Source organism: Oryx dammah, unplaced genomic scaffold (assembly GCF_014754425.2).
Source record: "Oryx dammah isolate SB20612 unplaced genomic scaffold, SCBI_Odam_1.1 HiC_scaffold_19, whole genome shotgun sequence".
Classification (NCBI taxonomy): Eukaryota; Metazoa; Chordata; class Mammalia; order Artiodactyla; family Bovidae; genus Oryx; species Oryx dammah.
Window position 1 is genome coordinate 13,783,327 of NW_024070203.1, and position 22,990 is coordinate 13,806,316.

A 22,990-nucleotide genomic window follows, 5' to 3' on the forward strand; every position below is an offset into this window, starting at 1 on the left:
TCTCCCCCGGTCCGGCGCTCATGCGGGCCGAGCCCCGCCCCCCGCCCGCCGCCGGATCCCGCGCCCGCCCGCACCATGCTCAAGTGCATCCCGCTCTGGCGCTGCAACCGGCACGTGGAGTCGGTGGACAAGCGGCACTGCTCGCTGCAGGCCGTGCCGGAGGAGATCTATCGGTACAGCCGCAGCCTGGAGGAGCTGCTCCTCGACGCCAACCAGCTGCGCGAGCTGCCCAAGGTGAGTGGCCGCCGGCCCAGCCCTCGTCCCAGGTCGGCAGGGTCAGTATGGATGCGACCGTTCGCTCCTCTGAGCCCTCAGCCGGCCCTGGCCTGCGCGGGACACCGCAGCGTCCAGCCGGCCCTGCTGGTTCTTACTGGCCAGAGCCCCACCCTGGCCAGCCCCACCCTCCTCACCCACCGCCGGCGCTGGCACCAGGTGGCATCGGTCATCAGGTACCTGCCTGGGTCGGGGCGGGGGGTGGGAGGGTGGGGAATGGTCACAGCCTAGAGGAGGAGCTACAGATGGAAAGCTGCTGGGGAAGGTGGATGGGCTTGAGGTAGATCGGGGTGGAAGGTTAACCGGCTTGGCTGATGGATACAAACTTGCTGGACTACTCTGGAGGGGGAGCCCAACCTCTGTCCTGACTGTTCTCTTCCTACAGGGTGCTGGGGCGGGGTCAGAGGGAGCCTTCTCATGGTGTCTGCCCCTGACCAGCCTGTGTTCCGTCTACCTCTCACTGCCTTGTTTCTTCCCGTCAGCTTGCTTTCCTTCTAAGGCCACTTGGGAGAGAAGGTTAAAGGAAGCAGGTCACAAAAGGATTTCCTTTTTGGAGATGGGGTGCCAAGTGGCCCAATGCCTGGGGGCTGCATGCCGCAGAGGGTGTGGCTTCATTCCAGAACTTGGACCAGGGCTCCTTACACGGATCTGTGGCCCCTGCTGTTTTCGCTATATTTTTTTTGGTAGTTTCCAAATTCTTGTCAGTGTCTCAGGCTGGGCTGGTTGCTGGGGTACAGTCACAGAAACTACTGCAGGCTTTGGAGGGCCCACCAGCTGGGTGGGTCGAAGAGGTGATTCAGATGGTAGGTAGAGCCCTGAGGGAACACAAAGGGCAGGGAACAGAGACTCATCAGGTCAGAGAAAGAAAGTGATTTCTCAGTTAAGACTAAGACTTGAGCATGTAAGGTAGGTCAGCTGGCAACGTTGCCTGTGGGGGGTGGGGTGGGCGGGGAGGGTTGTCTCTGAGGTAACACAAAGGGACCAGGTGTCAAAAGTCAAGAAGTCAGAAGCTTGAGAAGCTGTGTATGTTTTTATCTTGTTGCTTTTCTTACTGCAGACCAGGGTGATGGGACAGGACCCAGGGTTCCTGTGTGGCCTGGAGCAGGGAGGGGCCCTCGCTACAGGGCCTGTCACTCTGACCCTATCCCCTGCCTACAGCCCTTCTTTAGGCTACTGAACCTGCGCAAGCTGGGCCTGAGCGACAACGAGATCCAGCGGTTGCCTCCGGAGGTGGCCAACTTCATGCAGCTGGTGGAGCTGGATGTGTCCCGGAATGGTGTGGAGCTGGGGCAGGCATGGGGTGGCATCTGAGGGTGGCAGGAAAGGCTTTGAGCTCTTGGAGGCTGTGGGCATCTCTCCATGGTGACCCCTTTCTCCTCGCAGACATCCCTGAGATCCCCGAGAGCATCAAGTTCTGCAAAGCTCTGGAGATTGCTGACTTCAGTGGGAACCCCTTGTCCAGGTGGGTGGTGGCCATAGCAGGGCTGGGCATGGGCCGTGGGGGTTCTGCAGCCCTGGCCTGGGCATCTGAGGACCCTCTTCTCTCCTTAGGCTCCCTGAAGGCTTCACTCAGCTACGCAGTCTGGCTCACCTGGCACTGAATGACGTGTCCCTGCAGGCGCTGCCTGGGGACGTGGGCAAGTGAGTGCCTTCCTGCAGGGCGGGGGGCTCAGCCGAGCCCTGTTCCTGCACTGCTCCCCACCATCCTGCCTCCTCTCACACTCTGTCCTGGTCTCATTCAGCCTCGCCAACCTGGTGACCCTGGAGCTCCGGGAGAATCTGCTCAAGTCCCTGCCTGCGTGAGTGAGCTCGCCCCTGCCAGCAGCTAGCCCCAGGGACCATGGGCCATTTGGCCACGACAGACCTTGCTCTGTTTCCTCTGCAGGTCCCTGTCTTTCCTGGTTAAGCTGGAACAGCTGGATTTGGGAGGCAACGATCTGGAAGTGCTGGTGTGGAGAGGGTGGGGCTGTCATGGGTGGGGCAGGGCCAGGCAGGGCAAGTGAGCCTTGGCCATCACCCTGTCCCCGCCTCTTCTTGCAGCCTGACACCCTGGGAGCCCTGCCCAATCTGCGGGAGCTGTGGCTGGACCGGAACCAGCTATCGGCCCTGCCCCCGGTGAGTGAGGGTGTGGCTGCCACCCCACGTTGGTCCTGTCCCTCCCCCTGACCCTCTGCACCCACCCCCAGGAGCTTGGGAATCTGCGGCGCCTGGTGTGCCTGGATGTGTCTGAGAACCGGCTGGAGGAGCTGCCCGCGGAGCTTGGGGGGCTGGTGCTGCTCACTGACCTGCTGCTCTCACAGAACCTGCTGCAACGGCTTCCAGACGGCATTGGTCAGTGCTGGGAGGGGCATGGCTAGTGTGAACCTGGGCCGAGCGGGGTCCTGGGGCGAGGAGCCCTGGCTCTGCTGGGTTCTGGGACCCGTCCCTGAGGAGGGGAGGCATTGGGCCACAATGGCACGACTCGTGCTAGCACCTGAGAAGCTGAGGCAGTGCACGGTGGCGAGTGTGGGTGGTGAGCTCGTGAGGGCACGATGAGGGCCTGGGGACCCAGGAGCTGCAGGGCTTGCTCAGGTTGGCAGCAGGGTGGGGCAGTGAGCGCATGTCTGGAGGGAGGCTGAGGTCTCAGTGGTCTCACAGTGCAGGAGGCAGGAGTCCTCGCGCCAGCGCAGGCTGCTTCAGTCTCGTGAGTGTCCAAGGCTCCCGGCCCCACTGAGCCTGTTGCTGCATCTTCCCAACGCCAGGTCAGCTGAAGCAGTTGTCCATCTTGAAGGTGGACCAGAATCGCCTGTGCGAGGTGACAGAAGCCATCGGGGACTGTGAGAACCTGTCGGAGCTGATCCTCACTGAGAACCTGCTGACGGTGGGGCCGGTTTCAGAGTTAGTGTGGGAGGCAGGGAGATTGGGGGAGCAGGAGCACCTGGAGGCGTGCAGAGTGGTAGTTGCCAGACATCTGCTTCGCTGGGGCCAGAGCCAGGGCAGAGACTGCACCCTCGGGCTCCTGCTGGCCTCTGATCCTCACCCCTCCCGGCCAGGCCCTGCCCCACTCCTTGGGGAAACTGACCAAGCTGACCAACCTCAACGTGGACCGCAACCACCTAGAGGCACTGCCGCCTGAGATTGGGGGCTGCGTGGCACTCAGCGTCCTCTCTTTGAGGGACAACCGCCTGGCTGTCCTGCCGCCAGAGCTCGCCCACACGGCTGAGCTACATGTGCTGGATGTGGCGGGCAACCGGTGAGTGCCGCCCCATCCCGCGGCGCTGGGCCTGACTCTCCCTGAGCTGACTGCGCCCCCACCCCCAGCCTGCAGAGTCTGCCCTTCGCACTCACGCACCTCAACCTGAAGGCCTTGTGGCTAGCGGAGAACCAGGCGCAGCCCATGCTTCGGTTCCAGACTGAGGATGACACCCAGACGGGCGAGAAGGTGCTCACCTGCTACCTGCTGCCACAGCAGCCCCTGCCCAGCCTCGGTAGGTCGCTGGGGGCGGGGCCTGGGGTGAGGCGGGGCCTGGGGCGGGGTGGGGTTCCCCCTGACACGCGCTTCCACAGAGGACCCCGGGCTGCAGAGCAGCCCTTCAGAAAGCTGGGGAGACGCCCCGCTCAGCCGTGTCAGCGTCATCCAGTTCCTGGAGGCCCCCGTGGGCGACGACGACCCAGAGGAAGCCGCTGCCGAGAAACGGGTATGGCGGGGTGGGGTCCCCGGGGCTCCCGCCTCCCCACCCCCGCCTGACCCCTGCCCCACCTGCCCCTCACCCCTGTGCCCACTGCAGGGCCTGCAGCGTCGGGCTACGCCACACCCCAGCGAGCTCAAGGTGATGAAGAGGGGTGTGGAGCGCCGGAGCGAAGCCACCTCCTGCAGGCCTGACCCTGTGCCACCCTCGCCCTCTGAGGAGGTGCTTATGGGGACCAGCAGGCCACGGGAGGGACAGCCACCCGACTTACAGGCCTTCCCCTGGGAGCCCCAGGCTGGGTGTGGGGCTTCCGGCCGGCGTGGGCATGGGGAACCCACCAGGAGAGGAGCCAGGCTGTGGTGCTGGTTGGAAAGCTCAGGGCCAAGTGCACGCGCCTTCTGAAGAGCAGGCCGCCTCCACCCAGGGTCACTAGGCAGACCCGAGCCACGTGGCATGGACGTGGGGCAGCTGCCCGTGAGGAGCCAGGAGCGGCTGGAGCAGTGGGCCTATGGGCTGGCACGTCTCAAGGGCACCCACACTGTCAGCTTCCATGAGGGGGGCTGTTCAGAGTCAGGCAGGCCCAGCTCCGCTCGCTCAGGACCCCTGGGTACAGCATGGTGCCTGGTGCCTGGGGCAGGACCTATGTCTCCAGTGTACAGCCACCCACAGGAAGCTGCCCTCACTGATTGGGGAGGCATGCTCATGCTGATTGGGGCGCCTGCCCATCCTCGAGCTGGCGTTCGCTCAGGGACTCATCAGTCCCTGCCCTTGTGATTTTATTGGAATGAGACTTGAGGATTCAAACCACAGAAGGGTGGCTTTGTGTATCCACAGCTGTTGGAGCTGGAAGTGTGGCTTCCCTAGGGGTGGGACGGCAGGCACCCCAGAGGATGAGCACAGACTTCCTGCAGGATGGGGGCAGCTAGGAGGGGAAGCTCCCGAGGCTCTGTGGTCAGGCAGCAGGGAGCCCTGGGGTGCATCCTGCAATGTGGGATCTTCCGGGGGCAGCCCAACCCACTGCCTTCCCCTGCCACAGGAGAAGAGGCTGAGCACTGAGTCTGGCCTGAGTGCAGACTCACACCTGTCTGCCAGCACAGCCTCCCAGGGCGAGCCTGAGGGCCCGCTGGCCGAGGAAGAGGGGCTGAGCCAGCAGGAACCCGTGCCAGCCACCCAGGAGGAGGTCATGGAGGAGACCTACGAGGAGGTGAGACTGGCCTTGGGGGCCGCTTCCTCAGGGGCGGGCCTGGCAGCTCCCACCCCGCCTCCTTTCCAAGCACATGTGCAGGCAGCACCAGTCGGTTCTCTCAGGTGGGCCCCCAGGTGCACTCTTCCCTGTGTGGCGCTCAGCAGGAGTCAGGCTGCCCCAGGCTGGGGCGAGGGCTGGGGGAGGAGGGTCTTCACTTCAAGGCCAGCTTGGACTGGGCCTTGCCCACCCACGCTACCACACGTTCCTCTCTGGAACATTCCCAGACACCAGGGCCTTCCTCACAGTCCTGCTGGGGCCCCGCCTCAGGCTGCTGAGAGCACGGTGGGCAGAGCCTCCCAGCCCCCGAGCCTGCTCTTCCCTCTGACTGCTCTGTGCCCCTCGCTGGCTCATTACTTGTCCCTGTTCTTTGAGCAGCAGGCCCTCTCAAGCGCCTGTCTGCTGCCTTGGGCCCTGCGCTCGGGGGTGGGCTGGCCTAGTCCTCATGCTCAAATCTCACAGCCCACTGTGCGCTTCGCGGAGGACACGCTGCTCCTGCCCAGGGAGGACGGCGAGAGCGAGGAGGGCCAGCCAGAGGCGCCCTGGCCCCTGCCAGGGGGCAGACAAAGGCTCATCCGCAAGGACACGCCCCACTACAAGAAGCACTTCAAGATCTCCAAGCTGCCCCAGCCCGAGGCCGTGGTGGCCCTCCTGCAGGGGACACCGCCAGACAGTGAGGGCCCAGGGGGGACTGGGAGCTGGCACAATGGCCCCCACATGTCTTGGGCTCCACGAGCGGAAGAGGAGGAGGAAGAAGACGAGGCTGAGGAGGAAGAGGAGGGGGAGGCGGCGGTGGCAGCAGAGGAGGAGAAGGCAGTGGCCTCTGCGCCCTCTGTCAAGGTGGGTCTGGCCCCACACGCCGGCCCGAACCCAACTAACCAGGCCCCCTGGTCCACACTGGCGTGGGTCCCAGGCGACTCTTGAGGCAACTGGCATGGGAGGTGCCTGTCCCCAGCTCCCCACTCTCCTCTGCAGGCTGGGTGCTGACTCAGTTGCAAGCTCCGTGCTGGCCCTGTAGCCCTGTCCCAAGCCCCTGGCAGTCCCCGCCTCTGCCCAGGCCCCTCTGCCTGCCCTAGCCTCTGGAGGGCTGGCTCTCACAGGCCTGTCTTCATGGGATGCCCCGCCCCCAGCAGCCCTGTGTCTGACATGTCTGTGGTTCTGTGCTGAGCACAGACAGCCTGGTGCCATGGCGGCTGAGAGGGCCTGGACGGTTAGAGCTGGCACAGCCAGGCGTAGGCCCACCTGGCACCGGCCCAGCCTGCCCACTTGGCAGGTCGGCAGCAGCAGCCAGGCCTCCTGACCTGAGGGGACCCCCTGCCTGGGGGCAGTACCAGACCCAGCCGGGAAGGGCCAGGTGCTCAGGCTGTGGGAGCTTGGTGTGGTCTTCTCTCTCTTTCTTGCTCACGGCGGGGCCGGGCAAGGAGGTGGCGGGGCCGGGCGGCAGCTGACCTGCATGTCCTTGCTGGTCCTGTCCTAACAGGGGGTGTCGTTTGACCAGGCCAATAACCTGCTGATAGAGCCCGCTCGCATTGAGGAGGAAGAGGTCTGTACTCGCTTGCTGCTGCTCTCTTTCCCCGGGCTTCGCAGACCTTGCTCTCGGGCTGCGGGCTCTCCGTCTCCTTCCCGCTGCTGCTCAGGCCTCCTCCCCAAACTCAGAGCCAGGGCCTGGGGTGCCCGCTAGACCCACAGGGCGCCAGCCTCCAGGCAGGGGTGGCTGATCTTGGAGGAGGTGCAGGGTGTGCCCCCGTCCTGCGGCGCTCCAGCCCTGGAAGGCCCCCGTCACCCACAGGAGAGCACTCCCTCTGCCTGTGCTCCCTGGAGCCTGGCAGCCCCCACCTCGTCAGCTCCTCTGTGGCCCAAGCCGGCCCTGGGAGAGGTGGCTGGTGGCCGGAGGGGACCAGGCCCCGGCCCCTCAGCCCTCCCTGGACACGGCGCGTCTGTTCTGTTTCCAGCTGACGCTCACCATCGTGCGGCAGACGGGGGGCCTAGGCATCAGCATTGCGGGTGGCAAGGGCTCCACGCCCTACAAGGGAGATGACGAGGTGAGGAGCCGCCCCCATCCTGTGCTGCCCGTGGGCCCTGCCCCTGCACACACGAGGTCCTGGAGGCCGGGGTTGGGGGCAGCGTCGTAGAGGACGGTCAGGGCCGCCGGTCTGCCCGCCGTCTCTTTCAGCCTCATCTCCCTTTCACCGGCGCCTCTTGTGCTGTGTGTGGGTCGAACTTCGCGGGACTGACCTGCACCCTCCCTCCCTGATGCCTGGAACCCCACAGCAGCCCACACCCAGGCTGCCTGACCACTGCAGGCCCACTTCTGCCTTTCCTGCTCCCTGGGGTGTCTTTGCAGCCCTGACTGGGGGGCTTCTGGGCCTCGCACAGCTGCTGAGGGCCTCTCCCTGGAAGGGCATCCACCGACGTTCTTGGAGTGTGTCTGTCTGTCCTGCAGGGCATTTTCATCTCCCGGGTGTCTGAGGAGGGCCCTGCAGCTCGGGCTGGGGTCCGAGTAGGCGACAAGCTCCTCGAGGTGAGCCCCCCAGCCACTGTGCGAAGTGCACACCCTTGGGACCTCTCAGTCGCACTTTTGGTGCTGGGCTGCCTCCCCTCCAGATAGGGGGTGCCCAGCTCCTCCTGAGAGCCCCAAGCATGAGACCCCTGTGAGGCATGGAGCTCATAAGCTGGAGCTCATAAGCTAGAGCTCCGGGTAGACCGGAGGTCAGTCCAAGGCAGAAACCTGCATCTGGGCAGGAGGCCTGTGGGGTGGGGCTCTGGCCATGTCAGGGAGCAGTGGAGCCCACGTGCCTGTTGGGGAGTCAGAGGGCAGTCTGCTCTGGGCGATGGGGGCAGGAGGAAGTGACCCTGCACTCACTTGACGGAGGGGCTGCTGTGTCCCAGCAGCTCAGAGAGCGCGGGGCAGGGCCAGATGTGTAGAACCCCCGGGCATCCTCCCCAGGACTGCTCAGATAAGGAGCAGGTATGCGGGGCAGGGGCGCCAGGACTGAGTGCTGTTACCTAGTAGGGGAGTCGCCTGCTTCCTCGACAGTGGGCCTCCTAGCCCTGCGTTGCCCAGATAGGTAGCCGGTACCCACAGGGAGGGGGGCAGCAGCCCCTGGCACGCTGTGGCTTGTGCCCGCTCAGCCAGCCCGCCTGCGGAGGGCAGGCTGACAAGTGCCGTGTGGCAGGTGAACGGCGTGGCCCTGCAGGAAGCGGAGCACCAGCAGGCCGTGGAGGCGCTGCGCGGGGCGGGTGCCACCGTACACATGCGGCTGTGGCGGGAGCGCATGGTGGAGCCTGAGAACGCGGTCACTGTCACAGCCCTCCGGCCTGAGGATGACTACAGCCCGCGGGAGCGGCGAGGGGGCGGCCTGCGCCTGCCCCTGCTCCCACCCGAGCCACCCGGGCCACCCCGCCAGCGCCACGTGGCCTGTCTCGTGCGCAGCGAAAAGGGGCTGGGTTTCAGCATTGCAGGCGGGAAAGGCTCCACACCCTACCGGGCCGGTGACGCAGTAAGGCTGGGGCTGGGGGCAGGGCAGGGCGGGGGCAGGCCTGGCCAGCCTGCGGACACCCACTCATCGTCCCCCGCTGCAGGGCATCTTCATCTCCCGCATCGCTGAGGGGGGCGCCGCCCACCGGGCAGGCACCCTGCAGGTCGGCGACCGAGTCCTTTCTGTGAGTATGGTGGTAGGCCTGCCCAGCACCCATGAACCCCTCTTCCTGGGGCTGTCTGATGGGCTGTGCTCTTGCAGATCAATGGGGTGGACATGACCGAGGCCAGGCACGACCATGCCGTTTCCCTGCTGACCGCCGCCTCACCCACCATCGCCCTGCTGCTGGAGCGGGAGGCTGGAGGGCCCCTCGCCCCGAGCCCTCCCCCCCACTCCCCCCTGCCCCCCACTGCTGCCCCTGCCGCCCCAGGGGAGCCCGGGCCTCTGAGGCTGCCCCCTGGTCTGCTGGCCGCTGCCCTGGAGGGGCCGTACCCAGTGGAGGTGAGACCGCAGCCCTGGCCCTGCCCACCAGCCAGCCCCCTTCTCCACAGCCGCCCAGCTCTAGGTGTGGCTGTCGGCCCCGCTGGTGGGAGAACAAGGGCCTTGGCCCTGTCCTCGCAGGCTCCAGGACATAGGGCGTCGTTGCGTAGGGGCTTCCTCCCCCTGCAGTCTTCTCTGCACCATCACACGGCCTCCCTGTGGTGGCGCTCCCTGGTCTCACACACCCACTGGGCTTGGGAAGCCTTCCTTTAATGTTTGGCTTGTTCCAGCCACCCTTCCTGTTCGTCCATGTTCCCAGGAGATCTGTCTGCCCAGAGCAGGGGGCCCCTTGGGGCTCAGCATCGTTGGGGGCTCCGACCACTCCAGCCACCCATTCGGTGTCCAGGAGCCCGGCGTGTTCATTTCCAAGGTAGAGCAGGCCCCATGGGCGTCTTGGGGTGCAGGGTGGCCCGGCCCCCCGCCCATGGCGCCCGGCCCTCCCCCCACAGGTGCTCCCGCGGGGCCTGGCTGCACGCAGTGGCCTGCGGGTCGGGGACCGCATCCTGGCAGTGAACGGGCAGGACGTGCGGGAGGCCACGCACCAGGAAGCAGTCAGCGCCCTGCTCCGGCCCTGCCTGGAGCTGGTGCTGCTCGTGCGGAGGGACCCACCGCCCCCGGGCATGCGGGAGCTCTGCATCCAGAAGGCCCCCGGGGAGAGGCTGGGCATCAGCATCCGTGGGGGCGCCAAGGGCCACGCCGGGAACCCCTGCGACCCCACCGATGAGGGGATCTTCATCTCCAAGGTGAGCTCCCGCTCACCTGCCCACCCCGTGGGCTTCTCAGGCGGGGAGGGGCCCAGGTCCGGGGCTGGTCCTGAGCGCTGCGGTCTCCCCGCAGGTGAGCCCCTCGGGAGCAGCTGGGCGAGACGGCCGTCTGCGGGTTGGACTGCGGCTGCTGGAGGTGAACCAGCAGAGCCTGCTGGGTCTGACGCACGGAGAGGCCGTGCAGCTGCTGCGCAGCGTGGGTGACACCCTGACCGTGCTGGTCTGCGACGGCTTCGACACCAGCGCTGCCACCCCCGAGGTCAGTGTCCCCCCAGCCGGCACTTGGCCACAGGAACTGCGTCCCGCCCCCAGTGTGGCCGGGAGGGTCCTGGTGCACCGGGGCCAGGACGTGCTTGGCCGTTGCGAGTCAGACCTGGGGGAGCCATGCAGTGCGGGTGCCAGGCCCTCGTTTCGGCCCCACTCGTGGCCCTGGTGGGACAGAGCATGTGTACAGAAGGCCTGGTCATGTCTTCAAAGAAAAGGTTGAACCAGGCAAGCAGCATTTGTGCCCTGGGGCCGCCAGGCCAGGGCAGGACAGCCCAGAGCAGGACACAGCCCGCCTGCAAACCCTTGGGTCCTGCCACGCTGGCCTGGCGCCGGCCTGCTTTCTGGCAGCCCCTTAGCAGGGAGCTCAGTGCCCAGACCCGTGTCCCCACTCAAACGCCTGGGTGGGCCTATGGGAACCCAGCGGTTCTCCGTTGCAGCCCCTAGAGAAAGTGTCGGCTGCCAGGCCCGGGACTGGGCTGCAGAGGCCTGGTGTCCAGCCTGGCCTGTGTCCTGCACCAGACTGGCTGTGCCCTCTCGGGGTCCCCTGCTGTCTTGTGCTGCCACTGTCCCCGGGCTTCCAGCGTCAGCCCAGGGGGACCGCTTCTTCTGCAGCAGCCCCCAGCCCCCGCCTCCAGGGGCTCATTCCCCGCAGCAGCTGCCAGCTCCCTGAGGGTCTCCTTGCTGGGGATGGGGCTACAGTGGGTCTCTGGGACGGCAGCCTACTGCCCCTGTCCCTGCACTGCCGAGGTGGGGTCCCCCTCCTTCTGTGTGTCGTCTCCTAAACTGGGAAGGATGGTGCATTTGTCCTTGTTTCTCCTGCCTGGGTGCTGGACTGGGACCCCACACCCTGGGTTCTGGGACCCCCTGTGCTGGTCTCTGTGCCCACATCCCTGGGTGCCTGCAGGAACCCTAACCTGTTGTTTCTGGTGAAGAACCTTGCTCAGGTTTTCCAGAGAGGGCCGTGTCTTCTGCTTTCTCATTTAAAGTATGACCTTACATGTTTCGGTCAGCACATGTACTTACTTTTAAGGTTTCAGTACAAAGAGAGTACATACATTCCAGGGCGAAGAGCAGAGCGGTTGTCTCCCCAGCGTTACAGAGGCTTCGCTGGGCTCTTTTGACTGGCCGTCTCTCCCTGGGTTGCTTTGTCTGTGCTGTGTTTCCAACCAGAGTGCTCGGAGCCTGTCTTGATGCTTTTGGGGGCGTTTCTGCAGGACAGCACCCTGGAAGAAGGGGTGTTGGGCCTGAGGCCACAGGCTTGCCCCGTCTCTCACCCCCGCCCAGCCTCAGGCTTGTCTCCATGGACCTGGTCTCCTTTGACGTGTGACTCATGTAACTCGCAGTTCGTCTTTTGCGTTGTAAGCTTCTGTCTTTTTGCGTAGGGCATGAGTGGGTTTTGTCTTTTGCTCCTTCACAATGGCTTCTCTGGGGTTATAGAAACATGGAGACTGTGAGTGATGTTGTCTAACCTTCCTCATAATGTCTGGATTTGGGTTTTGATGATGAAAACCCTCTCTGGAGCAAGATTGTCAAAGCTATTTTTTAGAAAATGGAGCACTACAATCTACTGGAATTGCTTCTCAAGCAAGTAGATCTTCCGTCCCAGTGGAATGCACTGGACCGTCCATCACTTTCCCACTGATCGAGGGAGATCTGACTTCCTTGTAGGTTGGATCTGCATCCCGTGGCCCCAGGAGCTGGCCGTGTTCTTGAGCCAATGCTGCTGGCCTCGGTGTGGCCACTTTAGAGTATGTTTCAGGAGACCTAACTGGTGAAGTCACCCACTGTTTTTTCTCCTTTTGACGGTTTTCGTCTATTTTCATGTGTTTTCTCTTCCAAATGGACCTGCCAGTTCTGTAAGTTGGTTGGGAGCTCGGGGTTAACTTTGAGCTCTGTGACTGTGTGAGTAATGTTTCTCCAGGCACATTCCTAGGTGGCTCTTGTTTCCTTGTTGATTCTCATCAGTGACTTTGTTGCGTCTGCAGGAGGAAGCCCTGAGGCCCAGGTGGTGTCTGCAGGTCCCCTTTTCCTGGGAGGTCAGGCTCCTCCGTCCCCCTCGGGAACCTGGTGATGGTGGACAGTGACCTTGCCTTGTGCCGACTTGGAGGCGGTAGTTTATATAACATTCTTTTAAACTTGGACGGCTGTTTCCATTTATAACCTGTAAGAATTTTCTCTGAAATAAGTGCTGAGTTTTCTGGAGTCCTTTCATTGATGGCTCTTACAGCCCTGTGCAAGTACGGTGAGGTGCAGCCCACAGGTTTCCTCCAGCTAGCTTGGTGCTTGAAAGAAAAAGGGGCGACATGTATCCCTCAGGACACCAGTCATCCACCCAGCCCCATTTCTCTTAACCTCAGCCCACCTGCTTCTTCTGTGGTGACCCCTTCTACCACCCCTGTAAGAATCAGGGTTCACAGCCATCTCTCCAAACTTTGGATTCTGCAAGCACGTCTTTGCATGAGCTGTGCCCTGGCGTCCTCCCCAACCTCTGCACGGCAGGCAGCGGGCTGGCATCAGGACCTGCCTCTCCTTGCTGTGCCGGCTGCTGCCCCAGGGCCCCGCACAGGCGGGCAGGCCTGGTGGCCAGCGGGTGGCAGCGCTGCAGGGGCCGCTGTGCACTTCCAAGAGCTTGCTGACTGGTGCTCAGCATGTTTGGGGCAAGATCCAGAACATTCTCTCCTCTCCCCTCCATTTCTGTGGTCCCATCACCGTCTTGATCTGATTTCTGCCATCTCTTCCTCCCCATCACGCTTACCAAAGTTTTGTATATTTTAGCAGCCTTCTCAGAAAAACCACCTTTTGGATTTTGATCAAGACTGCCTTTCTTTTCCATGTTTCCTTGATTACTGATTGAAGGAAGACTGACTCAGTTACTCTTTCCTCATCTAGTGTTTTCAGTCCTTCTAATGACCTTTCTGTAAAGAAGAAATTTTATCAGCTACTTTTATCCTAAAATAAGATTTTATACAGGAGATGTGTGGTAAACACTCTGATTCTTTCCTTTCATTGGTTGATTTTTAAATAACAAGTGGCTGCCCTGGAAGCCCCCATGGTGACTGCTTTTTGGTCTTTGTGGTCCTCGTGAGGCAGGGTGCCCGCGTGGGCACCGCAGTGACAAGCCGGTGACACACCAGCCTGATGGTGCACCCAGGCGTCCCTGTGTCTCCTGCCTCAGCCCTGGCGTGGGGCTCAGACCATCACTGGCTGGTCCTTGTGGACTTGCTCCTGGGTCTCTGCAGCATACGGGTCCTCGGGAGGCAGGTTTCTAGGGGGAAAATATCCGTGAGGTTGTTACTTTCAACCAATGCTTAAGGACAGGAGGCTTTGATTCTTTTGACTTTATATTTGTGTTTCTTTTTCTCATCATACATAAAAGTCATTTTATTAAATTAAGTGATACTATAATTATTGATTTCAAAAAGCCGTATCAGTGTTATTACTAGCATTTATTAATAGCATTTTAACATTTCTTTATGTGCTTAGGATTTATCCACTTAGGAGGTACAGTCAAAATACTATGTCAAGTCACTGGGAAATGATTCTCCGTATTGTCCTACTGCCAGCTTGTCATACAGTTAGGCTTATTTTTGTGTAAGTTTTATTTTTGGCTGCGCTGGTCTTGTTGCTGCACACTGACTTTTCATTGAGGTGGCTTCTCTTGTTGGGAAGCACAGACCCTAGACCCTGTGCTCAGTAGTTGGTGGTTCATGGGCTTAGCTGTTCTGCGGCATGTGGGATCTTCCTGGAGCAGGGATCGAGCCTGTGTCCCCTGCATTGGCAGGTGAATTCTTAGCCACTGGGCCACCGGGGAAGCCCAGAACTCGTTTTCAGTTCTTAAAGATGACTTTAAAAGCGGAGTTTCCTGGGAGTTCCCCGGAGGTCCGGAGGGTGGGACACGGTACACTCACTGCCACATCGCCAGGTCAGCCTCCAGTTGGGGAGCGAAGACCCTGCGCCCGGGAGGGCAAACCACTGCTCATGCTAAACCTTTGCCAGCTGTGAACACAGCCCTCCAGGAGTCTGAATCCCCTTTCGGTGACCCCCAGGCCAGCATCTGCATTAGTGTGGTTTCTCCTGCTGTTATTTCTGTTTTGAAAGATACAAGTAAGTAGATAAAGTAGTGATAGTTTTAGAGTTGAAAAGCGTCAAGAACAGTAGACAGGACCTCTCACTCAAAGGCCCTGCGTGCCTCCCACCAATGGTCCAAGGGGACCTTTAGAGCCACAAGGCATGTGGGCATCTGGTTGTCTCCCGGCCTGACCTGGAACTTCAGGTGAGCACAGGCCATCATGGCATGGATGGCACTCACTGGCGGTCTGTCCAGTGCCTCCTCAGGATGAGCTGCAGTGGCTGCATTTTGGCAGGGTTATCACAGAGCTCACACTGTCTTGGAGGGCCTCCCACCAGACCCACGGGTGGTGGTGCCTGCATGGGGGCGTCTCTGGGTCACCCCACCAGGTGATGCTTTCCCCCGGAAACTGACAGGTGCTGTGCGGGTGCTTGGGGAGTGCAGCAGCCCGCTCCTCCTCGGGCTCCTCATCGGGCTCCTCATCAGCCCCAGGGCAGTCGTGTGCCCTCCCCACTGCTCCTTCCACAGGCGCTGGGCGGCTGCCTTCCTTAGCACAGATTTTCCGTTTAATCTCGTGGTGAGAGTTGTCACTGCTGCTGTTGATATCTGGTGCTCCAGCCATACAGACGGAGCTGACAAGAGGGTTTCTGGCTGGCCCAGGGCCCTGTTCACATCACCCACCTCCCTCAGGCAGCCTCCTTTCTAGCACAGCAGAAAGTCTGGGGTCACCTCACACTTTCCCATACCTTCTTTCTCCAAGGGGCACTGGTTCCCTTAGTGGACAGGGCTATTTAGGAGCCGGGATGTGGGCGCCAGGCGTGTTCCTGGCTGTCAGGGTCTCAGGACCGCTCGGGGGCTGGGCTGTGCCTGTGAGCAGGCACCTATCACATCCTGACATTCGCTTACGCTGGAGAAGCGCGTGTTCACGTCTGCTGTCGCCATCACTCCGGTCAACACCACAGTCAACTCTTCCTCCTTTAAACGGCCTTTTCTGATGTCAGGAGTCTGTCAGCCTCCTTCCACTGGGACTTTGGCCTCAGTTCCTCTCTGTGCCATGGGCGCTTCACTGTCGTCCCATCACCTTGTTGGTTCTGTGCTCCCGGGTGCGTGTCCAGGGCCGACCTCAGGAGCATGGTGTGCAGACGCGACCTGTGGGTGCCCTGGGCACAGAGGCAATGGTGGCCTGGAGTCCTGCAAGCAGAGCCCACCCCAGCGGCTCCCTCGGGTGTGGCCACTCCGCCCCTCCCCCGCAGGTGTCCCCAGGCATCATCGCCAACCCCTTTGCGGCTGGCCTTGGCCGCCGGAACAGCCTGGAAAGCATCTCCTCCATCGACCGGGAGCTGAGCCCCGAGGGCTCCGGCAAGGTCAGAGCCGCCCGCAGCCAGCAGCCCCTGGGCTGGGAGCCTGAGGCCGTCGGCCCCGACCACTGTCTCCTCTGCTCACAGGAGAAGGAGCTGCCCGGACAGATCCCACTGTGGGGCCCGGAGGCCACGGTGAGTGCCCAGGCCCTCCCACCCCACGTGGCGGGCTCCTCCCCACAGCCCAGCATCCCTGGGCCTGGCTGCCCACCCCGCACTCTGGCGGGCACGGCCCCGGCAGCCCTGTGTCCACTCTGCCCCCCAGGGTCGGAGCCCAGAGAGCCTGAAGCCAGCCTGCCGAGCCCTGGCCGCCACCCCTGGCGCCGGCAGCATGCAGAGGGTCAGTCCCTGGTTGTCACACCCCTGTCCTGGCCTCTGCCCACTTGTCCATCAGTCCTACCCCTGTCTTCCTTCCCTTCACCTGAGGCCCTGCAGGACAGAGCTCTGCCAGGATCCTGCCCCCAGGGAGAGGGCTGAGGCCCTTAAATGGCCCTTAAGCGGGACAGGGACTGGCTGGGGTGCCCGAGCTGGAGCGCCACCCCCCAGCCTGGCATGCGTCTGTCCTCCTCCACCCCTGAGCCCAGCCGTGATGCACCTGCTGCCACCTACCCCCCACCTCTCAGAGGCAAACTCAAGGCAGAGCAGAGGGCTGTGTGGGCCCAGGGGCCACCACTGGAGCACGGTGGGGGCAGGGCCCTGGGCGGAGGCCTGTGGTTCTTACCCCTTCCCTGGAGGGCGGGCTGCCCAGCACCAGCTGCTGCTGGGAGACCCCGCAGGGCTGGTGGGGAGGCTGTGCCAGCTGGGGGCTGAGTGAGCCTGTAAAGGGGCTTTGTGCTCAGCCCCACACAGGCAAGAGTAGGAAGCCCCCAGGAGGGGAGGGGGCCCAGTGTTCTCCGTCAGAAAGGGGCACAGCTGGGGGGTGGCTCGCAGGGGCCGGGCCTCCCTGGCTGATGGGCCTCTCAGGCTCACAGGGAGGGTGGCTGCCCCACCCGGGAGAAGCCCAGCCCATCCATCTCAGACGTCTCAGGGCTGCTCAGGTCAGGACGTTGAGGACCAGCCTTTGTGCTACTGAGGCAGGCAACGCCCCACCTCCTCCTCGGGGGCCCTCAGCCCTGCCTGACCCTCCCCACACCCACCTCTCGGCTCTTCCAGGTGCTGCCTGCGGCAAGTGGAGAGATGGCTGAGGCCCCCTGCTCCCCTGGCCACCAGCAGGTGAGTACACATGGTGAGGTGCTGTGTTCAGAGTCTGCTCCTCCGGGGAGGGTGCCAGGGCACACACCTTCCCCAGCTGCCATCCCACAGGGGGCTGGCCTGCAGGCCCCTTCCTGGCCCAGCTGGCTGGTATCACGGGCTGGGGAGCTCCCTGTGGCCTCCTGGGTAGAGGAGCATGGGGGTCAGGGCAGCCTTCCCCAGTGCCTGGCGGTTTTGCCCCCATCTGTCTTCATGTCTGGGAGTTCCCGGGGGCCACTCCACCCTGCCCCGAGCCCCCCACCTGCCTGCAGAGGCTCCTTGGTTCTGCTGCATGGGGAGGGCCAGGCCTGGTGGCAGGGTTGGGGCAGACACTGAAGTGCCAGCTTGGAGCTCAGCGCCCAGCCTCTGCCCCTTCCTGACAGACAGCAGATGGGTGAGTGCTGGCCTCGCTTCCTGGGCACCCAGCTGCCCACCTTGGCGCCATCTCTCTCCCCCAACCCCATCCCTCATACCCCTCACCTGAACCCCTTTGCAGACAAAGCCTGGGGTGATCCAGCCACTGGCTCTGGCCTGGCCAAGGGGCTCCCCGGTCCCCAGGGGCAGAGGTGGTCCCCAGCCCGTGAGTGCCCTGACCCGGGGGACAGGGGTGGGGGCAGTCAGCAAGGACAGCTGGTGGCAGGGTGGGCGGTGCTGCAGGGACAGCTGTCCCTGCTCAGCTCACTGCACCCGGTCCCCAGCCCCCCTCCCCGCCCTCCCCTGCTGAGCTTCCAGCCAACGTGAAGCAGGCCTATAGGACGTTCGCGGCTGTGCCTGGCCTGCACCCGCCCCTGGACAACCCTGCCCAGGTAGGTGGTGGGCAGCCCTCAGGTGCCCCGCTTGCGTGCGCCTGCAAGGGCGTGACACCCGAGGGGCCCGGTCTGAGGGTGCACTTTCCCCAGCCCCCCACGCCCGGGCCCACGGCCTCTCCGGAGCAGCTGTCCTTTCGCGAGCGGCAGAAGTACTTCGAGCTAGAGGTTCGGGTGCCCCAGGCCGAGGGCCCCCCTAAGCGCGTGTCGCTGGTGGGCGCTGACGACCTGCGGAAGATGCAGGAGGAAGAGGGTGAGCAGGCGGCGCCGGGGTGGGGTGGGGGGCAGGGGGCGCCGGCACCCGGCCTGACCCGTCGCTCCCCGTAGCCCGCAAGCTGCAGCAGAAGAGGGCGCAGATGCTGCGCGAGGTGGCAGCCGACACGGGGCGCCCGGAAGCCGATGCTCCCGAGGATGAGGAGCCTGAGGAGGAGCCGCCCTGGGCCGGCCAGGGCCCCATGGCGGAAGGGTGAGGCGGGGGAGGGCCGCCCCAGCCCCTGCCCACAGCGCCCCTCCGCCCGTGCCCGGCGCCCCTCCACTCGGCCCTCCTGTCCTGTCGCCCGGCCCAGGCTCGGCCCTGCATCTCCCCCGCCGCAGGGAGGCGGTGCCCCAGTGCGGACTGCCAAGGCCGAGCGGCGCCACCAGGAGCGGCTTCGTGTGCAGAGCCCCGAGCTGCCGGCTCCAGAGCGGGCCTTGTCCCCCGCAGAGCGCCGAGCCCTGGAGGCGGAGAAGCGGGCGCTCTGGAGGGCGGCCAGGTGAGGCCCCACCCCGCCCCGCCCCCTGCTGCCCGCGCCCCTCGCGCTGCCCACCCGCTGCCCACCCTCCGCCCGCCCACAGGATGAAGTCCCTGGAGCAGGACGCCCTCCGCGCACAGATGGTCCTCAGCAAGTCCCAGGAGGGCCGAAGCAAGCGGGGGCCTCTGGAGCGCCTGGCCGAGGCCCCCTCGCCTGCGCCTACTCCGTCACCCACCCCCTTGGAAGGTCTGTACGTCGGGCGGGAGGCGGGAGCCCGGCCTGTGGCGCAGACCTCTCCCGACGACCCCTTCTTGTTCCTCCAGACCTCGGCCCCCAGACCGGCACCTCCCCGGGACGCTTGGTGAGGAGCCAGCAGCTGCTGCCCTCCCCTGCCTTCCACCCTTGGCAGGGCAGGGATCCAGACTCCCACCCTCTCTTCTTCTTACACTCTCTGCCTCTCTCCTCACGCTGTCCTTTCAAGGCCTTGTCTGGGAGGAAGTTTGACTACAGGGTGTTTGCTGCCCTCCCCTCTTCCAGACCTGTCTATGACATGCAGGTACCGGGCCCTCCGGCCCTTCTGCAGGATGCCATGACCGGCTCCTGCCGCTTTCCGCTCAGCCTGTCTCCCAGCCTGTCCCCTGCTCCATATCCTCCCTGTTCCTCCCCCTCCCCCCCAACCAGGGCTCTGCAGGGACTCACCCAGGCTCCTATGGGGGGCTTCAGGCAGGTCTGCGTAGTCCCTGACCAGCCCTTGTCCCCCTTGCAGTCCCCAGATTTCGCTGAGGAGCTGAGGTCCTTGGAACCACGCCCGAGCCCAGGTGAGTTGGCATGCCAGGGCAGCGTGCCCCCCCCGTACCCCGCACCCCCTGCTCCAGGGTGCCAGGCCCATCTGCTCACTCGCTCCTTGCCCCTGCCTGCAGGTCTGCCAGAGGAGGACGGAGAAGTGGCCATGGTGCTTCTGGGCAGGCCCTCTCCAGGCTCCGCAGGTCCCGAGGAGGTGGCCTTATGCAGCAGCCGCCGGGCCATGCGGCCAGGGCGCCGAGGCCTGGGCCCAGTGCCCTCCTAGAGGGGCGGGACGCCTCCCCCGACTTGGGGTGGGGGCCCTGCCAGCGCCAACACCACCCTTGCTCCGAGTCTTTTAACCTGGCCGGTAGCATTTTAAAGAGGTCCCCTGAGGAGTTCTAGCCACTGACCTACGGCGTCCTCCCCAGCAGGGACCTCCTGGCGAGACTGTAACTAGTGATGTTTGTACAACCAAAGACTCTATTTTGTGGTTTAAGGAGAATAAAATTGACTACGTTTTACGTCTGGTCCGTCTTACTCTGTCCAGCAGCTGGCACACGAATGTGCGCCCCTCTGTCCCTCCCGATCTGGGGGCAGCGGGTGCGGGGACTCCGAGGACTCCAGGTGGCTTACCCAGACTGGGCTGCCCCCCGGTAGGAGGGAGGCTGGGGGACTACCTTCACCACCCCCAAGGCCCCTCCCCTGCGTGGTGCGCGCACACAGAGGAGGTGCACTGCGCGTACACGTCGCCCGGGGGCAGGCCCTTTATTGGGGCGGGTTGCTAGAGGGCCCCGCCTGGCAGCTGCACGCGCACAGGCAGGAGGACCTGCAGCTGCTCTGCCGGCGGCCACCGAACCTTGGTGACAAAGAAGAGGCGGAAGTGCTGCAGGCGCGCCTCCTGGAACTGGTTGGGGCCATACTCGGGCCCATCAGTCGGCCGCAGCAGCGACAGGTACCTCTCCTGCTCCAGCAGCCCGCGGCCCAGCAGCTCCTGCGCCAGGCCTGGCTGCACCGCCTCCAGCTGCTGCTGCACGGCTGGGAACAGATCCACCTCGCGCAGGTCAAACACCAGCGGCTTCCCGAACCTGTGGGGACAGCGCAGGCCGTGGGCATGAGGGCTGGGGCGGGAGTGGGTGTGGCATCCGGGTGCCTGCCCTCCGCCCACCTCACCTGAGCGCCCCCAGCAGCGCCAGCCGGATCCTCTCCGGCCGCAGGTGGTCAGGGTTCATGGCGTCCACGTAGTTGGTGTCCTGGTAGCGCAGGAAGGTGGCCGCCTGGCCTGAAGGGTCGATAACAAGAGGCCACCTGGGGGCGTCCTCCAGGTCACTGCCATCTGCTAGAACCCCCAGCCCACCCCTGGCCGGCCGGGCCCACTGACCTGCCGTCTGCGTGGATGCGGTCACCCACGTCCTTCATCAGCACGTCGTGGAGCTCGCTGACCTGGCACTTTAGCCCGGGCACCTCCTCCTCCGCTGTGGGGGTGTAAATGTGGGGCCGATGGGAGGAACGGCCCAGATAACCCCCGGGGGCCCTCCCGCTCCAGCCCCAGGCCCCCCCCCCTCACCTTCCTGGGTCTGCTCCCGCAGCTCCAGCCTGGCCAGGGCCAGCGCCTCCTCTGCCTTCTGGGCCTCCTGCTGGAGCCTGTCCACTTGCTCCTCTGCATCCTTGATGGCCTGCAGGGGGGGACGCTCTGCTCAGGGCAAGGCTGGACACCAACCTTGCCCGCCTGCCGTGCACAGCTGGGACCCCTAAGGAAGAGGGGGCGCCCCGCCCCAAAGGCGGCTGTTGGAAGCTGACAGCCCAGAGGTGGGGCAGCCCAGGTCCGAGGGGGAGAAGCCAACCTGCAGCGTGAGCGCGGCCAGGCCTGCGCCCCTCTGCTCGCACTGGTCGTGCTCCGCGATTCTCCGGTTGAGCTCGCAGTAGGCCTGCTGCAGCTGGGGGGGCAGGGGGTGAGACGGCCTCCGGACCAGATTGGGGGTCCACAGGGTGCCTCCGCACTCCCAGCTCTCCGCCCGCCCTACCTCCCCTCCGGGGGTGGGCGGCTCACCTGTTGGTGACATTGCTGCTGATCCTTGGCCAGCTGTTGTACTTTGAGGTTCATGCTGCAGTGGAAGGGAGCGGTCAGAGCAGCCCCGAGCCAGCCCCCCTGCCTCCCACCCGCCGCACCGTTGGGCCTCCGCCTCCTCGTGCCACGCGGCCTCCTGGGCCCGGCGCTCCCGCTCTGCCTCCATGTTCTGGAGCATGGCGTCTGTGAGGCTCAGGTCCCACGACTGCAGCACACTGACCACCGTGTCCAGCGAGGCCACCTAGCGAGAGAAGCCACTGGTCAAGAGCTTGGGCCACCTGTTCTTCACCTGGGGAGGTGCTACAGTCCCACTTCAGACAGGACACCCCCGGGCACAAAGGCGGCCCTGATGGTGGGCCAGGGAGGGGCCCGGAGCCTTGACCATCATGATCAACACCCACAAAGCCGGGCCCTGGAGAGTCCCCACGGACTCCTTCCTGAAACCTCAGGCTCCGCATCCCCCAACCTGCTCTCCTCCTCCACACCCCACCCACCAGCCCCCACTGCAGGGTCCCTGGCTGCAGCCTTTGCTGTCCCCTCGAAAACCTCCATCTGTAGGACACAGCCCTCGTCCGCACCCATCCCAGGCCCCACGGCTCCTGCTCCGGAGTGAGGAACGGCCAAAGGAGGCGGGCTTCTCAGCGTGGGGCACAGGGGCCTGGCAGCGTTTCATTTCTGGACTCAGGAGGTTAATAAGGGTTTAATCGAGCCACACAACTTTGATTTGTACAATGTTCAGTATGTGGTTTGTATTTAAAAAGAAAGTTAAAAGATGTGCAAAATCAGGGATGAGAGAAACGGACAGATGGAGCAGATGAGTAAGTTAATGAATTAGATGATAAAAGAATGAAGGATTCTGGGGTTAATTGAATGAGTGGATGAAATAATGAATGGATACATAAAAATCAGCAAGAGATAAGGAGGCCTTCCTCAGCGGTCAGTGCAAAGAAACAGGGCAAGAACTGAACGGGAAAGACTAGAGAGCTCTTCAAGAAAATTAGAGACGCCAAGGGAACATTTCATGCAAAGATGGGCTCGATAAAGGACAGGAATGGTATGGACCTAACAGAAGCAGAAGATATTAAGAAGAGGTGGCAAGAATACACAGAAGGACTGTACAAAAAAGAGCTTTGCGACCCAGATAACCACGATGGTGTGATCACTCACCCAGAGCCAGACATCCTGGAATGTGAAGTCGAGTGGGCCTTAGAAAGCATCACTACGAACAAAGCTAGTGGAGGTGATGGAATACCAGTTGAGCTATCAAATCCTGAAAGATGATTCTGTGAAAGTGCTGCACTCAATATGCCAGCAAATTTGGAAAACTCAGCAGTGGCCACAGGCCTGGAAAAGGTCAGTTTTCATTCCAATCTCAAAGAAAGGCAATGCCAAAGAATGCTCAAACTACCGCACAATTGCACTAACCTCACATGCTAGTAAAGTAATGCTCAAAATTCTCCAAGCCAGGCTTCAGCAATACGTGAACCATGAACTTCCAGATGTTCAAGCTGGTTTTAGAAAAGGCAGAGGAACCAGAGATCAAATTGCCAACATTCTCTGGATCATGGAAAAAGCAAGAGAGTTCCAGAAAAACATCTGTTTCTGCTTTATTGACTATGCCAAACCTTTGGCTGTGTGGATCACCAATAAACTGTGGAAAATTCTGAAAGAGATGGGAATACCAGACCACCTAACCTGCCTCTTGAGAAATCTG

General features: G+C 63.1%; 2 protein-coding genes across 12 annotated transcripts in view; one reads left to right on the forward strand and one right to left on the reverse strand.

Moving 5' to 3' along the window:
* Nucleotides 1-19,732, forward strand: SCRIB (scribble planar cell polarity protein). 11 transcript variants are annotated; one of them, XM_040261616.1, is made up of 37 exons: nt 1-234; nt 1,432-1,549; nt 1,657-1,735; nt 1,825-1,914; nt 2,016-2,072; nt 2,159-2,222; nt 2,314-2,388; nt 2,460-2,604; nt 3,015-3,133; nt 3,306-3,505; nt 3,574-3,740; nt 3,820-3,950; nt 4,041-4,163; nt 4,978-5,145; nt 5,647-6,024; nt 6,665-6,727; nt 7,137-7,226; nt 7,628-7,705; nt 8,361-8,684; nt 8,767-8,847; nt 8,925-9,164; nt 9,463-9,573; nt 9,653-9,946; nt 10,041-10,226; nt 15,557-15,667; nt 15,749-15,796; nt 15,927-16,001; nt 16,814-16,873; nt 17,590-17,697; nt 17,791-17,950; nt 18,025-18,163; nt 18,264-18,449; nt 18,532-18,674; nt 18,752-18,789; nt 18,910-18,984; nt 19,195-19,246; nt 19,349-19,732. In XM_040261616.1, exons 1-37 carry the CDS (start codon nt 76-78, stop codon nt 19,492-19,494), a joined length of 4,881 nt encoding a protein of 1,626 aa, XP_040117550.1. In that variant the 5' UTR covers nt 1-75; the 3' UTR covers nt 19,495-19,732. The 11 variants fall into 11 exon arrangements, with proteins under 11 accessions (XP_040117550.1, XP_040117552.1, XP_040117554.1 ...); XM_040261618.1 differs by lacking the exon at nt 18,910-18,984 and having other exon boundaries at nt 5,638-6,024; XM_040261620.1 differs by lacking the exon at nt 18,910-18,984.
* The window catches only part of IQANK1 (IQ motif and ankyrin repeat containing 1), a 24,636-nt gene continuing 21,235 nt past the window's right edge, over nt 19,590-22,990 (reverse strand). Inside the window, exons 8-14 of the mRNA XM_040261621.1 lie at nt 21,369-21,517; nt 21,259-21,313; nt 21,053-21,145; nt 20,776-20,884; nt 20,590-20,683; nt 20,382-20,516; nt 19,590-20,296 (exon numbers count right to left, since the gene is read on the reverse strand). Of these exons, the coding sequence (XP_040117555.1) occupies nt 19,993-20,296; nt 20,382-20,516; nt 20,590-20,683; nt 20,776-20,884; nt 21,053-21,145; nt 21,259-21,313; nt 21,369-21,517 (939 nt within the window). The 3' untranslated portion in view covers nt 19,590-19,992. The remainder of the gene's footprint in view (nt 20,297-20,381; nt 20,517-20,589; nt 20,684-20,775; nt 20,885-21,052; nt 21,146-21,258; nt 21,314-21,368; nt 21,518-22,990) is intronic.

Bases quoted from the DNA above. Each gene is read 5' to 3' on its own strand.
- SCRIB (XM_040261609.1), top strand. From the start codon at position 76: ATGCTCAAGTGCATCCCGCTCTGGCGCTGCAACCGGCACGTGGAGTCG. The intron at 4,164-4,977 runs GTGCTTATGGGG...CCCCTGCCACAG, and splicing joins CACCCTCGCCCTCTGAGGAG to GAGAAGAGGCTGAGCACTGA. The intron at 6,025-6,664 runs GTGGGTCTGGCC...CTGTCCTAACAG, and splicing joins CCTCTGCGCCCTCTGTCAAG to GGGGTGTCGTTTGACCAGGC.